The sequence below is a fragment of the Triturus cristatus genome, chromosome 3_1 (assembly GCF_964204655.1).
Source record: "Triturus cristatus chromosome 3_1, aTriCri1.1, whole genome shotgun sequence".
NCBI classification, from domain to species: Eukaryota; Metazoa; Chordata; class Amphibia; order Caudata; family Salamandridae; genus Triturus; species Triturus cristatus.
In genome coordinates this window covers 397,809,711-397,824,756 of record NC_140583.1, presented here as the reverse complement: position 1 = coordinate 397,824,756, position 15,046 = coordinate 397,809,711, and the positions used below count along the sequence as shown (strand labels likewise).

Sequence of the window (15,046 nt, the reverse complement as noted above, 5' to 3'; positions counted from 1 at the left end):
AACATTTAATACTTTTGAAGCCTGCAAGGCGTAGGAGTGTCGCCCCACTGCCTGGCTCACAGCCAGCAAATGAAAAATACAACTATGTTCTAGCATCGTTTTATTTTTCATTGCCAGCTCTGAGCCAGGGCTGTAGGGAGGGGCGAACTGAGGCATGGGAGGGGGGGCGGGCGGGGGAGAGGTGTGCTATGTGCACTCCCAAAGTGCACATATATGTTTTGGCCGTCCGTCTCAGGCTGACCAAAGCACCCATGCGCACTAAGGTTTCTCGAGACCGACTGCATTGAGCAGTCAAGCTGGAGAAACCCCAGACTCCCTGACCTGAGCGGCTTTTCAGCCCGCTCAGGCTAATCTCTGCACTGCTCTGCAGCAGGGCGATTGGATGGGCGTCTGTCCTACTGGCTGCTGGAACCAGGAAGAGGAGAGATGGCGCAATGCGAGAGGCAGCTGGCGGTTTCAGGTACGTTTTAAAACATTTAAAAAATAAATTATTCCCAACCCATCCCCGCGACGCAACCCCTCCCGTGTTCCCTCCGCTCCTTGTCTGTGGAAAACGCCATTGGGCTTTCGAAGCATTAATGAATGCTACGGATGGGGATACCCATACATAATATAGGTCCTGATGGCAGATCCATTATAAAAACTTTGCCCATGTTGGAAGTCAGGTTTTGAGTAGATCAAGAAAGGGTTACAGGAGAGGTAGTACCTATGAAAGTAGTTAAGTATGCCTTGGTCATCAAATCGTTGATGAAGAGATGTCTGCAGCATAAGAATAAGGTTCTTGACAGACCTGTTTCTACAAAGAAGTCAACAACGAGCAGAGGTGGGCGGCTCCTCCTCTAAGGCGGAGGAGCGTCGTCCCACTGCTTCAACTTCATGTTGAATACAAAAAATAAAATGATAATTTTATAATTTTATTTTTTGTGTTCAGCTTGCAGTTGAAGCCAGACGGGTGGGGTTGGGCTGGGCTTCCCGCCTCACCGAGAGAGAAGTGGTGGCAGCACCTTAAGTGTGCATGAGGGTTTGGCCGGCTGTTTCAGGCCGGCCAAACCATCACGCGCACTTTGCATGTTGTCCACCCAGGCTGCATTACATCCTGGGTGGAGAACATGCCAAGCCTGCCAGTAACTGTCTGAGCGCCGAACCACGGCGGTCAGACCACTCACAATGCTGCTTTAAGGCAACGCTGTGATTGGTCAGGGGATTCTGGTAGGCTGTGTGCTTCCTGCTGAGTGCAGCGAGGGGGACGGAGAAAGAAGAGCCGGCTGTCGCTTGGTGCTATTAAGGTAGTGCTATTTAAAAAAAATGATTTCCCTCCACGATAGGATAGGTGATGATGGGGAATCTTTTTGAAGAGTTTTTCGTTGGTAATTTGTTTCTTTCACCATTGCAGTGATTTTGATTTTAAGGATTAGAAGGAGTTCGAGGTTACCCACGTTTCTTACTGTTGAAGCTGGTATTAGAGGCTGGGCTGACGGGTGGACTGCCGTGATAATGGGGCTGGTGGGCTGGACCCAGCCAAGTGGATGTTAGTATCGTTGTGGTGTTGGAGTCGCATTCAGAATGGACCAAATGAAGACCATCATTGCTTAATGGTTGTCAGTTTGTGGTAGGAGCAGTTGTACAGATGTGGAATTTGAACACTGTCAATTTTTCAGGAGTAAGGGGTTATTATTTACTGCAGGAAACTGATACCATGTACTGTTAACCGATTGTGTTACATGCTGCACAATTTACTGTGATAAGAGCTGGCAATAATGTATGATACTCGCATGCAGAGTCACGAACAAGAAGAATCAAACCAACACATTTATGGAATGTCTGTTTGAAATGTGAACAAATGTCAATAAAAACGATATTTAAAAAAAAAAAAAATCATTGCTTAATGGTTACTTATCAAACTCTAATTTGATAGGTTGAAATCTTCTTTTATCTAAGTAGAGATCATGTTTTTGGTTGAGTTTTAACTTTATGGCACATTGTTTATCGCAGTTGATCATAGCTTTGGTTGCTTTGTTCCCCTGTATTGAAATCGTGCTGCGCAGGCGGGCTTACTAACGTTTTAAATCATATGAAAAACATAAATTCCAGAGCCCGTGGTTCATGTCGTTGCTTTTTTTTCTCATTTATATTTCAGATATTGTCAAAGGAGAAAAAGTGAATCCTGTTTTTGATGAGCCCCCAAACCCCACAAACGTGGAAGAGGCTTTGCAGCGGATTAAAGCTAATGACACGCGGCTGGTAGATGTTAATTTAAATAATATCAAGGTAATTAATATTAAGAAGTTATCTTAAACACACGCAGAAACCATCATGTTTCTTCTACCCTCATTTATCTACTGCGAGAGCCAAAGGTTTAATATTAATAACTTTTGCTTGTAGTGCTGTGCTCCTAGGTTGACTGCTTATGACATGCTGTAGGGATTTTTTTGCATTCTTTTTCTAAATTTACTAATAAATACATATATTCTCCCGTCTTCTGTGAAAATGATTTTCACTTCACGAAGGAGCAGATTAATACTATTTCTCCAGCGCTATCACTAATATTCTGTATCACCAAAACTGCTTAACATCCATGAATATGGAGAAATATTGATCCATTCACTCTTCCTTGAAATATGTTGGGAGGAGTTTTTTCCAGAGAATTGCACTCAAGTGACATTTCGGTGACCCTTTTTGCTGTTTTAAGTCTTTTGCATACTAGTGTGTTTGTACCCTTCCTTGCAATTTTTTTTTCTTTCTCTGGTTGTAGTCCAAAAGGCTTGCCTACCAAATTGTTCATCATCGCACCCATACTATTTTTTTTGTGCAAACTCTGTGCTTATCTCTTTACAAGCCACGGATGTAGAGCGAAACTTGAAGATTTCTATTACAAAATTAATCCATACAATGCCTTCCTTGGAGATCAACCTAAATCTTTTCTCAGTATTTTTTCTTTGTAATTTTAGTAGTCACTGGTGCAAGTATAGTATTTGTGCATATTACTGATTTTGTGGCAATAGGGTGCAGGCTTAGGGTCGAATGCAATACCAGCACAAACCATGTCTTTTCTAATTCTGGTTGCTCCAATGAACTGATTTAGTTTTGTAAGCCTCCCTCTCTACCTTTACATTCTCCTCATAATTCACTGCACAGAAGACCTTGTGGAAACTTGTGTTTCCTAACATGGAATTTCCAAAGAAGTGACGTTTTCTTCAATCACTAGTAGGCGGTGAAGGGTGAAGTCGACTTGGTTATTTAACTTAGATTCCTGGATTTAATGTCACCTGATGTATACCTTTTTTTGAGGTTTTTGGTCAAGTGGTGGAGTAGAGATATTGAAGAAAAGATTGTTTTGATTGTGCACTCCCTAAATAATACAGTTATTGGTGAAAGCCAGATCGGCTGACCACGATACCTGCCAGCATGTCTTTATTATGAGATTTTACATCACATTCTCCAAACATTGTCATTTCTATTTTGCCCCAGTGACATAGGAAGATGTTGGTGCGGATGATGAGTAGTAGTATTACCCTGAACCTCCTTAGAGGGTGAATGGCATATAGGTAGTTTTCAGTAGGTTTGAGTTCCCAACAGGCTCTAACAGAAATGGTGCAGGTAGGTTATTCCCCAACTTGCCTTAGTGTGTATCACATGGGCGTGGAAGTAAATGTGCTCACAGTCCCTTGCAATGAGACCATGACCAGGATCTTTTTACAATGCGAGATAGAGAGCCCAGCTTAGGGTGGTAGCACTTGGAGGGAAGGTAGTCTACAGTCATGGCACTAATTCTGCGCAAAACTGGCTATTTTGTGATAGTTCACAAAAGTGCATGAAAATTTCCCAACATTACGTATTCATAGCAAAGTGTACTGCGCATGACTTTTTAAACAAAAGTAGAACACTTTTTTTGGTATGTGCAAAGGATGTACATGACAGTTCAAATTATCTAAAAATCTGTAACGTTTGTGCGTTTTTCACTTTTCATTATTAATAGCGAAGTAGAAATAAAGAAACACATACAAATGTTGTTTAACTACTTATCCGTAAATGTGAGATAATTTCTCAGGGAGTGTCCAAACTTCCGTCCTACTACATTTTATTAGAATCTTGATCCAGTTCTCGAATATGCCACAATTCGTCTCATATATCAGAGTTACCTCGAACCAATGGCGGAGGAGTTTCACAAAATTCATAATTAGTTTAAAGTGTTTCAGCAATTATTGCTGTATCCTTTGACCTCCATCTCTGAGCTATAATACATCTCGCCACCAGTTGGCCCTTGGTGAATTATTTACACAGCCATTTTGCCTTTCCCTAAGGGCTACCAGCATTATCATTTAATTCCAAGCCCAGTACCTGTTCTGTTATACAAGTACGTGATTCCAAAAAGAGTGTATGTATGTATGTTCTTATATAGCGCTCGACTTACCCTTGGGCATCTTGATACTCCCATACTGTATGTAACAAAGTTCAAATGTTATATTGACAACTTGTTTCTGGCGTTATTTTGTAGTCCCTCTGGAGTGTAAAATAACCAGTATTGAAAAAAGTACAGTTAAAACAAAATGCTTGTGAGATAGAGGCCTGCGACTGAGTTAAGCAGAAAGGGCTTCTCAGTAAGACATTTTCTGTGCACACCTTATTTCTTAAGGTGTGTTTTAGCTTAAAAAAATCGATGCAAAACTTCGTCCAACCAAATTTCACCACTTTGTGCTTAATTAACTTTTCTCCTGGCCTGTGCAGTAGGCCGTACTAGCATTGTCTTTCAAAAGAGAAAATCACAATCTTGGAGTTTATCTTCTTCATCGAAGACATTGGAACCCAAATCCACCTTATACAAGGAAGTTGTTTTCTTCCATCAGTGTTTTTGGGTTGAAGTCTGTGGCCACCAGCAAAATACCTTGAACCGTCCATGATCGTTGTCCATCAGTACTGTTGCAAGGCTGTGATCAATTAGAAAATAAAGGTTGCAAAAAAAGCTTATTTTCAATTTATTCTACTTTGTCTTCAAAGAATATTCCCATTCCAACACTGAAAGAATTTGCAAAAGCCTTGGAAAGGAACACCCACGTGAAGACCTTCAGTCTGGCGGCAACTCGAAGCAATGACCCCGTTGCTGTTGTAAGTAGGCTTATATTTCTAATGCATAAAATATTTCATGATTATTACTAATCTGTGGAGTAGCTCAGCGTGCCTCTTGCATAGATTAACCTTCTTGTACTCATGCATTTGTTTATAACAAGAAATGTTACCTGGAGGATAAACCTTGTACCTTTTCTGCTTGTATTGTCTGCTTGTCTGAATGGTGTATACTTCATGCATTGTATAGGAAATTCTCAGTCTTGTTAATGCACACACCTGGACATAGACATTGAAGGCTTTTCTCAGAGTACAGGAGTCATGTGTATAATGTTCATTGGTGGATAACACCTCTCATACCTGTGGCAGTTTCTTGCTGTGAATCTCCTAATGTTTCGATGAGTCGAAGGCAGCTCTTGGTCAAGTGTAGTCGAAGGGAGTGAACTAGGGATACTTTCGCTCCCGTTAGCGACTTTCAGGTTGTATATTCATGGATCCTCCATTATAGACTTTCCCGGAAGTTCACAAACGCTAATTCCCATCTCTGTTGCCTGGTCCAATGAGAAAGTAGAAGTACTTAAATCGTACAACAATATTTCAAGGATTTATTATTATGTCAGCCTAAAAACATATTTTGAAGTTTGTGTGCCTACCACATAATTAAACAGACATGCACCCATCCCCTTTCTGGCAATGTGAGAATGTATGCTTAATTTGAGTTTTTCTGTTTGATACTGATAGCATGTAATTAATAGAATCCGGTTTATCATGCTTATAAAACGAACAACAAACACACTTTTTATGCCTTTTGTCACATCTGTTCTTATTACATGGGCAGCATGGTTTGTGGTAGATCACATGCTGTGCATTACCTCTCACATCTAATGGTTGTGGCCAGAACTGCTACTGGTTGTTTTCGAAGTTAAAAATATTTGGTATTGGACACAGGAGTGGGCGTGCCGGTTTGCACATGACTTGTCAGACCGTAAAACAATGACCTATTTACTTTCATTATCCAGCTGCCTGCAGGTAGCTCGTTGCAGAGCTGTGCCAAGGTGGTGTGGTTTATTCTGGACTTCGTGTCTGCAAGGAAATGAGGGGCTGAGGCAGTTTGGGCATATGTAAGATCTGGGTGAATGCAGCACATGAGCCTCTAGAACAGTGCTCTATGGGAGGCTGTGCTATCACCGCCAGGGAACCTTCTTTCCTTTACTGCCGCCTGCTATCTCTCCCTATGTCCCTTGGAAGCTTGGAGACCCCGGTTTCCTGGTTGAGGCTATAAGGCTCTATTCAGCATCCTACCACTCTCCGAGCATCACTTTTCGACCCAGAGGTGCCCATGGCCCCTCTACCACTGTGTTCTGGACTATTGCCCAATACTCACTACTGTTTTGGGGAATGGCGAAGATCTGCAGATTTAGGAGCTGTCTCTTCCACCTCTCCTATCATGGTGGAAAGGCTACCGTGATTTCTTGGCCTCCCTCCTGCCTTTCACAATGCTTGCATCTCAGGCGGAGGTGGAGTTTGCTGCAGTGCCTGTCCCCAAGATGGTGACTGGGGCCAGTCCTGACTACCACCGCAGGGGACTCCTGAGGTACCGGTGCACTCCCAAACTGAGCAGGTGAGACGTTCTACGGGATCAAGTATCTCTCCTGATCTAAATTCATTTGTCATCGTCCTGTTCAGGATCAGTCCTCACCCGACCCCGCTCCTGCTCACACTCCATGATCTTTCCATCTGCATCTGAGACCTAGACATTTTGACTGACGCCCGGTGGAGCTACCTCGTGAGCTAAAGGGGGAGATGGGCTAGGGATTTCCCTCCTTGACCATCACCTACCCAGCCGGTCTTTGGGCAAACTCTCCTGCGTCTCTCTACTGGACTTTTCTCCCTTCTCCTCTTTACTATACCCCCTACCCCCCTCCTCTCTACTCTTCTCCTCTTTCCTGCTATTGACTTTTGCCCTCACTCGTCCTTGCTCATAGTTCCCACCCTTTCTTCTGTGATCTTTCCCTCGTCAGTTGAGACCTAGCTATCTGACTGATGCCCGATGGAGCTACCTGTTTCGCTATTGGGGTGATGGGCTGTGGATTCCCTCCTCGGACCTCACCTACCCAGTTGGTCTTTGGGAAGACTTCCTTTTGTCTCTCCTGCTGTCTTTTCCCTCATCCTCCCCCCTTCACACTTCCCCCTCCTCTCTATTTGTCTCACCTTCATTCCTCTCCCAATTTGTTGCTTAATTTTTGACGTAATGTGTATTTGTTTTAATTTTCTGTAACATTGTGTAGCCTAATGTAAAGTGCTCTGATACCTACGGGTCTAGCCAGCACTATATATAACTCATAAATAACGTTCCTCTGACCTTCTGTTGGACCTTTGACGACGCCCCATGGGCCTTATCACTTCTTGTACTCACCTCGATGCACAAGCAACCTTGGCCGATGCCCGGTGGAGCTGTCACATGCAGCTAAAGAGGAGTCTGGCCCCGGTTTCACCCCCTTGGCCGTCACCTACCCAGCCGGACATCTGACATGGTTTTCCTCGTTTCTCCCGTTGTGTATTCCCTCCCCCTCCTCCTCCCCCTGTGACTCTTTGATTTAAGTGATGTAGCTTTGTAACCTGTAACTCGCTATAACTCATGTAAAGCGCTCTGATACCTCCGGGTCTAGCCATCGCTATATAAAACTTTTAAAATGAAAAAAAATGAACATGCACAAATATCTTACCTGCAGTTGTTCTAATGATGAACTCGGAATGCGTCATTGACATTATTCAGATCTACAAATTGCAGAATAATCTGTTTTAACATGCTAAGCATGCTTCTCCTGAGACCAGCATTTATTTGTATCACTTTTGTTACCGGAGTGCAAGTAGTTTGAGTTACTCTGAAGTAAATTATGAAGCTGTTTTATGTGATAACCTCGTGTGTTGGCTGTAAGTGGAAATGTTGTTTATTACCAAGTATCTCTCTGTCAGAGAAGCACTTTTCCACCACTTTGGTGGCATCAACACAGCGTAAATAAAGGGCTCTAAGATTTCAATGTTTTGACAATCCGAGTAGAAGCATGGAAATACTCTTAATTGTAATTAAGGACATACATGATAATTAACTATACTGCCTCAAATATTTGAGAAAAGTATATTTTTGGGTGCCTTTCCACAGTCTCATCAAGCAATAAAAATATTAAAAGGCATGTCGGTCTGCATGCGTGTGCAGCTGGAGCGGATAGTGAACAGAATGATGGGTTGCATTCGTATACACAACACTGGTACGAACTAAAGCTTGTACAGCTTTTCACACAACTCTTTTTCATGCATCTGACCACATTCGCTAGTGCTCTTTTCGGTCTGTAAAGCACGTCTGAAACGCACATGACCAACCCAGAGATATATGAAAGAAACTGTACCCCGCAGTGGGCAGCTTCCGTATGAAATTGGATTAAATGCCATAGATTTTCCAGACAATTAAAATTATCTGGATTTGGCTTTTGGCATGGTCTCCCAATCAATATTTTTCATAATGAATGAGGTGTCTACCTTCACTTCTGCCTCTCATGTTTTTTACCCTGCTGCTCCTTCCCCGTTTAGCATTAGTCATCCGATATAGCTTAGAGTTCTAATTAGAATCTTCTTGGGAACGGCAAAATGGGAAAGAATTGTTGCAAATATCTCCGGTTTTAGGCACCAGAGTTATCTCTTGAGGTTAAACAAGTCATATGATGGAGACAGCAGAGCTGTGTGCTCAAAGTGCAGAGACCTAGTAGGATGTCAACATAGACAGCAGCAATTCGTAGTGATAACCATGTCATACAAGAGCGCATTAAAGAGCTACCACAGAGGATGTTAAGCGACCTCTGGCACCAAGTGACTGATGCCATAACATGACTAGTAGATACCCTCAGCTGGACACGAATGGCCATTAACATTTTCTCCTCTGTGTGCTGCTTTGATATTTTATGAACATTGACTCTTTCAGTTCCCAAATGGCCGATTTTCCTCTAGTAAAAAGTAACTTGATCCCAAACTTTCAACCTATCACTTTACAAAAGTAAAGTGTTACCCAAAAGTACCACATTTTAACTTAATAAAACTAACCTTGGCAAAGCCTATAGATATTGCCAATTAGACCTTGTGGCTCTGTCAATGTCAGCATAAATATCTATAAAGTACAGAGCTATAAGAAGAACTCAGGAAGGACAATGCATGTAATTTACCTGTACTTAACCCTCTGGTAGCTTGGGACGAAATCAGTCAGGCTTCACTTAGAGGCAATGTGTAAAGTAATTATGCAGCACACAAACAGAAATAAAGTGAAAATGCAACACAAGACAAACTCCACACCAATTTAGAAAAAAAAGTAAATGTTAATAAATAATTTTAGACCAAAATGGCAAAAAAACAGTTAGCAGAACCTGAGATATTAGAGATTTAAGAAAAAATAGTGCCTAAAAGCACAACGCAGTGGAGGCACTGGACTGGGACAAAGTCCCAAGTTCAGCTACCAGAGGGTTAAGTACAGGTTGATTTAGTGACTTTTGTGGTTCACCCTGGCAGGGATTGTGGCTGTTGCTTGAGAAGGTCTCATGCCCTCCTCAATCAAGAGCCCAATTTCTCACATTGGTGTTCATTGGTGGGATACAGTACTTGTGTTGGTGCTGTGGAGTACAGTGATCCTGTAACACTAAAATCCAAGATAAATACTTTGACACCAGAGTTGACCTCTTTTTAAATTTTCCTTAGTTTTTGATTTGCTATTTTACTTCTTTTTCCAAATGTAAGTTTCTCTACCTCTTTTTTGCTACAATGGAGATGGAGCTGCTCAACATTGATAATCTCAACAGGGCTGAGCTAGAGAGGGTTTGCAAGGAGAGAAGCCCTGTTGTGGGTAGGAAGGCCACAATAGTATGCGGGTGAACAAAGGATGCAGTCCACCCCAGAGGAGGTGGAGGAGGAAAGAGGTGGTCTGAGAGGAGCAGGACGAGGGAGGTCTGGCCTCCGGCCCTGAGCTGCAGTCCCCTTAGGATGGGGGTGGAAGCATTCCCCCAGTGTCCACTGGAGAGGTGAGAATCCACATCTCAGGAGACAAGGCGCCCAGTTATGTGGTGGGAGATGATATAGACAAGTGTTTTTCTGCCTATGAGATAGTCCTAAGGGTTCATAGGCTCCCAGAGGGGTATTGGGGGGCTAGCGAATGGAAACACATGCCCACAGAGGGCAGGAACACCCATCTTACACTAGAGGTGGGGGACCAGATACAGTGCACCCCTGTGAAGATCATACCAGTCTCCAAGTTTGGACTGACCCTTCAAAGGTACCGCCTTAAGTTGAGGGACTTCCACAAACAAGCCAGTCTTGGGTAGACTTTCATGATTATTCCAGCTGACAAAAACAGTTGGAAGTTTGTCCCCAAGTGCCATGAGTGTTACCAGTTTAGGCATAGCAAGGGAGATTCAAAGTGCCCTAAGAGTGCACATCTACCCCCTTCCCCACCCCCCTCGGTTGCCGTACTCCTGGGTTGGCCAGTGTAGCGCTTGGGGTGGTGATTGCCCCAGTTAGTATGGGGGTGAGAGGGATCGGCTGAAGTTACATTAAGTGACAGAGAAATGGTTCCCAAAGTCCACATTCCATGCAATACTTCAAAGTTATAGGCAGTTGGTCACCATTGGTGGGCAATGGGTGGAGGTTCTGAGGGACATGAGCCAGCATGACTGCGGTAATGTGCCATCTGATGCGCTCAGAGCAGGTGAGGCCCAATGCATTCCACCAGGTTGTAGTAGCAGACAACAGTGAGAACTAAAATGGAACCAGGGCCCCTGAGTAGAGGCTGAGAAGGGTTCACATAATCTTAAGGTAGCTGTGAGACCTGCCATGCCTGTGGATTGTTTATTAGGAAATTACCCAGAGCACACTGCCTGAAAGGAAGTGGAACTCCGGTCACAGGTTACCTGACCGAGTCTGTATGACGGCAAAAAACAAAGCTTGATGCGGCGGAATTGATCAAACGACAACAGATAATTTATGTACCTGAAGGAAACCTTAATTAATCTTTCAGGGGAGAAATATTCTCTTTAAATATATAACTTATTGAAAAAGCACTCACACCGGGCTGAGATCCAGATGTTTTATCTCTATGCATATATTTGTCAACAAAATATCCAATATCTACATTTACATACAAAAATTAATACAAAAAAATTACAAAAAATGTACATACATATAACATATATCAACAATCATAAAGTATCTTCTGTCTCATTAACAGAAACCTTATTGCCCAAATTTCTTAGGGGGCTGCGCTAAACAATTATGTACTCAACTACGGTTTGCAACCCGTATCTGCAAGATAGCTCTTATGTCAACACCAATCTGGGGAATAAAATCTCAACCCCTTTCTATGTTGCATGGTGTTGTGGATTTCTTTTTTATCAGAGTCAAAATTGTAAGGGCTTCTTTCATCTATAAGGTCGACACTTTTCAGCCCGTTTCACCTGGCCTCATCAGGACTAGGGGCACAAAGGTAACCTAAAACAAAATAAAAGAATAATGCAATCCTTGGTATTTACATATACACATATATACAAGCTTTTACTCCTAGGAGATTAACCACACTGCTGAGAAAATTCGCCTTAAAACTTACTACAACAAGATACTTTCTGTGAACAGCAAAGGGCGTCAAAAGTACAGCCACCATTCCTATATACCTGCCCACCCTATCAATATCACCCAATAGTGAAATTCAAAAGGGAAGCATTATGTCAAATGAACAAAATAGGTCAGATAAAATCCAAAGTCTATACCAGACAGCCAAACATAGCCCCAGACTCCATTATACACCACGAAACGTGTTGGAGTGCAAGTCGCCTAAAAAAGCGCAAAGAAAACCAAAGTATAGACAGAAGGCTAAAGAAGGAATCTAACCTACGTATCTCACCGATTACGCTACATCTGTTGGGACACAATAAACGGCACAAGAATGCAGGGCTGCTCTGTAGGAAACAGATAAGAAATAACATGAAAGATACTTAGAGTATATTTGAAACAAAGTTAATAATCAATTACAGCTGGACTCTAAATTACGGAACCCCAAAAGTGACCACCAATGTACATACTTGCAATAGGGCAAAGTTCAAAAGGATATTCTTTCGCCGGTCCGGGGAAGAAAAATACTTAATGCCGCTCGCCTGGAATCTTATTTTCACCTCGGGCGAATTCTACAAAAAAAGGAACACGCACAAGAATTATAATATCGGTGGCTCCACCCACGCTTGCATGCGCATACTAGATGTATACCTAAAGGGTATAAACTTACCGGGGAACTGGATTACCAACTTGCGAGTCCTCTGTCCGCAAGGTGATGGTGCCAAACAGCACGTTGAGCGGGCAAGAACGTGACCGTGCAATGAACCTTCTAAGGTAATGGACACTAAAGACAGACTTCAAAGAACTGTCTCCGAGGTAAAGGTTCCCGGTTCTACATACAAAAGACAGACTAAACGCCTCACTATCTTTCAAAAACTTTAATGGAGTGTAAAGAACGTATATAAAAAAAGAAAATAGAACGTAGAAAGTGCTATAAAGAAAATTAGTATTGAGTAGACACCGAAAAAACCTTTCACCCAGTGAGGTGTTGCTCTATGTTGTCCCTCACAATCTATGTTAATAGTCAATATGGAAGCACCATATCCATCTATTATTTGACATTTGAAAAGAAAAACCACAGTGAATTTTTCATTTGTAAAACGAGCATAATGCCACAGAATAAACAATCCATTTCTAACCTCACTGAGATATATATCCGATCTCGATTACGGCTGATCTTGGACAGGCTATATTTGCATTGTCTCTCTAGACAAACTAAAATGATTAAGTGCTGCTCAATATTACATCTAACAGGTACTATCAACAAGTACTCCTCACCAGATTAAGTTCTAGGCTTATCATATACTGGTTATTGATGTATGAGGGCCCACATTTCGTCCCTATCATTAAGGCCTGTAGTTGCTGTGTTGTATTTCTCAATTAGTCTAGCTTCAAGTCTGTTCAACCTTGCCTGCATAGTCTCTTGGGTGACATTTTGTATTGTGATCAGCACTGTCCATAACATGTCATTCTCAGTATGTCCATAACTGTGATAGTGCTTGACTAAAGGAGCTCCTGGAGTCTTACACTTTATCCGTGATTTATGTTGGAGGATTCGGTTTTTAATTGGTTGTATCGTCTGTCCAATATAGTGCCTGTTGCAAGGACATTTTACACAGTATATAACATTTTTAGTGTTACAATTTGAGAAAGTTCTTTGAATATGTTGTTGTCCATTAATAGTAACTTCTTTTGAATTTGCTATGAGTGTACATGCAACACACCTTTGGCACATATAGTGTCCCACCACAAGAGGTAAGCCTAGCATTCCTCTCAGATTCTGTCTCTTTTCCGCTTTTTGTGCAGCTTTCACAAGTTGTTGCCGAAGATTCTTTCCTTTGTGAAATGCAAAGAGCGGTTTTGGGAATCCTAGATAGATTACCATCCTCCAATTATTTAGGATAATCTTTTGACTCTATTAGCTTTTCGGTTATATGTAAGTACACAAGTTAATTGAGTCATTTCTGGTCTTTCTTTAGGTGTAAGCAGATCTTGTCTCGGTGTATACCATGCTCTTTTTAAAGTAGTCTTGACTAACGGGGTATCCTCTACTTAGCAGTTTGTTCTTTAGTACTTCTGCGTTTGTAAAATAGTCGCTTTTATTTGTCCTATTTCTCCGTAGTCTTAAGAATTGCCCGTATGGCAAATTTTCTTTGAGACTTCTTGGCTGGCCGCTGGAGAAATGGTAATGCATGAATTCGAAAGGCATTGGATGTATAGCAACACCAATCCCTAGAAGACCTGCATTGGATATTGGTGTTGCTGTATAGACGACATTTTTATGATATGGGAAGACAAAGAAGAAACTCTGACACAGTTCTATAATTGGTTGAATATGAGATCGGCTGATCTTAAATTCACGTTATCAAGTAATAAGGAGAAGATAAACTTCCTTGACGTTTGGGTACAAACAAACTGTGGTGTCCTAGAACTCAGTTTATATACTAATCCGACAGATAGGGACACCTTGTTACATTTCTTCAAAGGAAAAAATCTTCGGCAACAACTTGTGAGAGCTGCACAACCAGCGGGAAAGAGACAGAATCTGAGAGGAATGCTAGGCTTTCCTCCTGTGGTGGGACACTATAGGTGCAAAGTTGTGTTGCATGTACACTCACAGCAGATTCAAAAGAAGTTACTATTAATGGATAACAACATATTCAAAGAACTTTCTCAAATTGTAACAACTTTATATACTGTGTAAAATGTCCTTGCAACAGGCACTATATTGGACAAACGACACAACCAATTAAAAAACGAATCCTCCAACATAAATCACGGATAAAGTCTAAAAGTCCAGGAGCTCCTTTAGTCGAGTACGATCACAATTATGGACCTACTGAGAATGACATGTTATTGACCGTGCTGCTCACACTACAAAATATCACCCAAGAGACTATGCAGGCAAGATTGAACAGACTTGAAGCTAGACTAATTGAGAAATACAACACAGCAACTACAGGCCTTAATGATGGGGATGAAATTTAGGCCCTCATACATCAATAACCAGTATATGATAAGCCTAGAACTTAGTCTGTTGAGGAGTACTTGTTGATGACTACTTGTTAGATGTAATATTGAGCAGCACTTAATCATATTACTTTGTTTAGATAGACAACGTAAATATAGCCTGTCCAAGATCAGCCGTAATCGAGATCGAATATATATCTCAGTGAGGTTAGACATGGATTGTTTATTCTCCAGTATTGGGGTGTCTTTCATAGATTCACATGCTTGAATATTCCACGTCGTCGAAGTGGGAGTCCCACGGTACATAACATAGCAATGTAGCAATAACATAACCATAGTATAGGTAAGAAAAAACCATAGAGTAGCATTGAGTCAG

At 41.9% G+C, this 15,046-nt stretch overlaps 1 protein-coding gene across 1 annotated transcript in view; it reads left to right on the top strand.

Moving 5' to 3' along the window:
• Positions 1-15,046, top strand: part of LOC146860319 (tropomodulin-3-like) — a 331,475-nt gene that overhangs the window by 264,360 nt on the left and 52,069 nt on the right. Inside the window, exons 6-7 of the mRNA XM_085644183.1 lie at positions 2,138-2,268; positions 4,996-5,103. Coding sequence (XP_085500309.1) covers positions 2,138-2,268; positions 4,996-5,103 — 239 coding nt within the window. The remainder of the gene's footprint in view (positions 1-2,137; positions 2,269-4,995; positions 5,104-15,046) is intronic.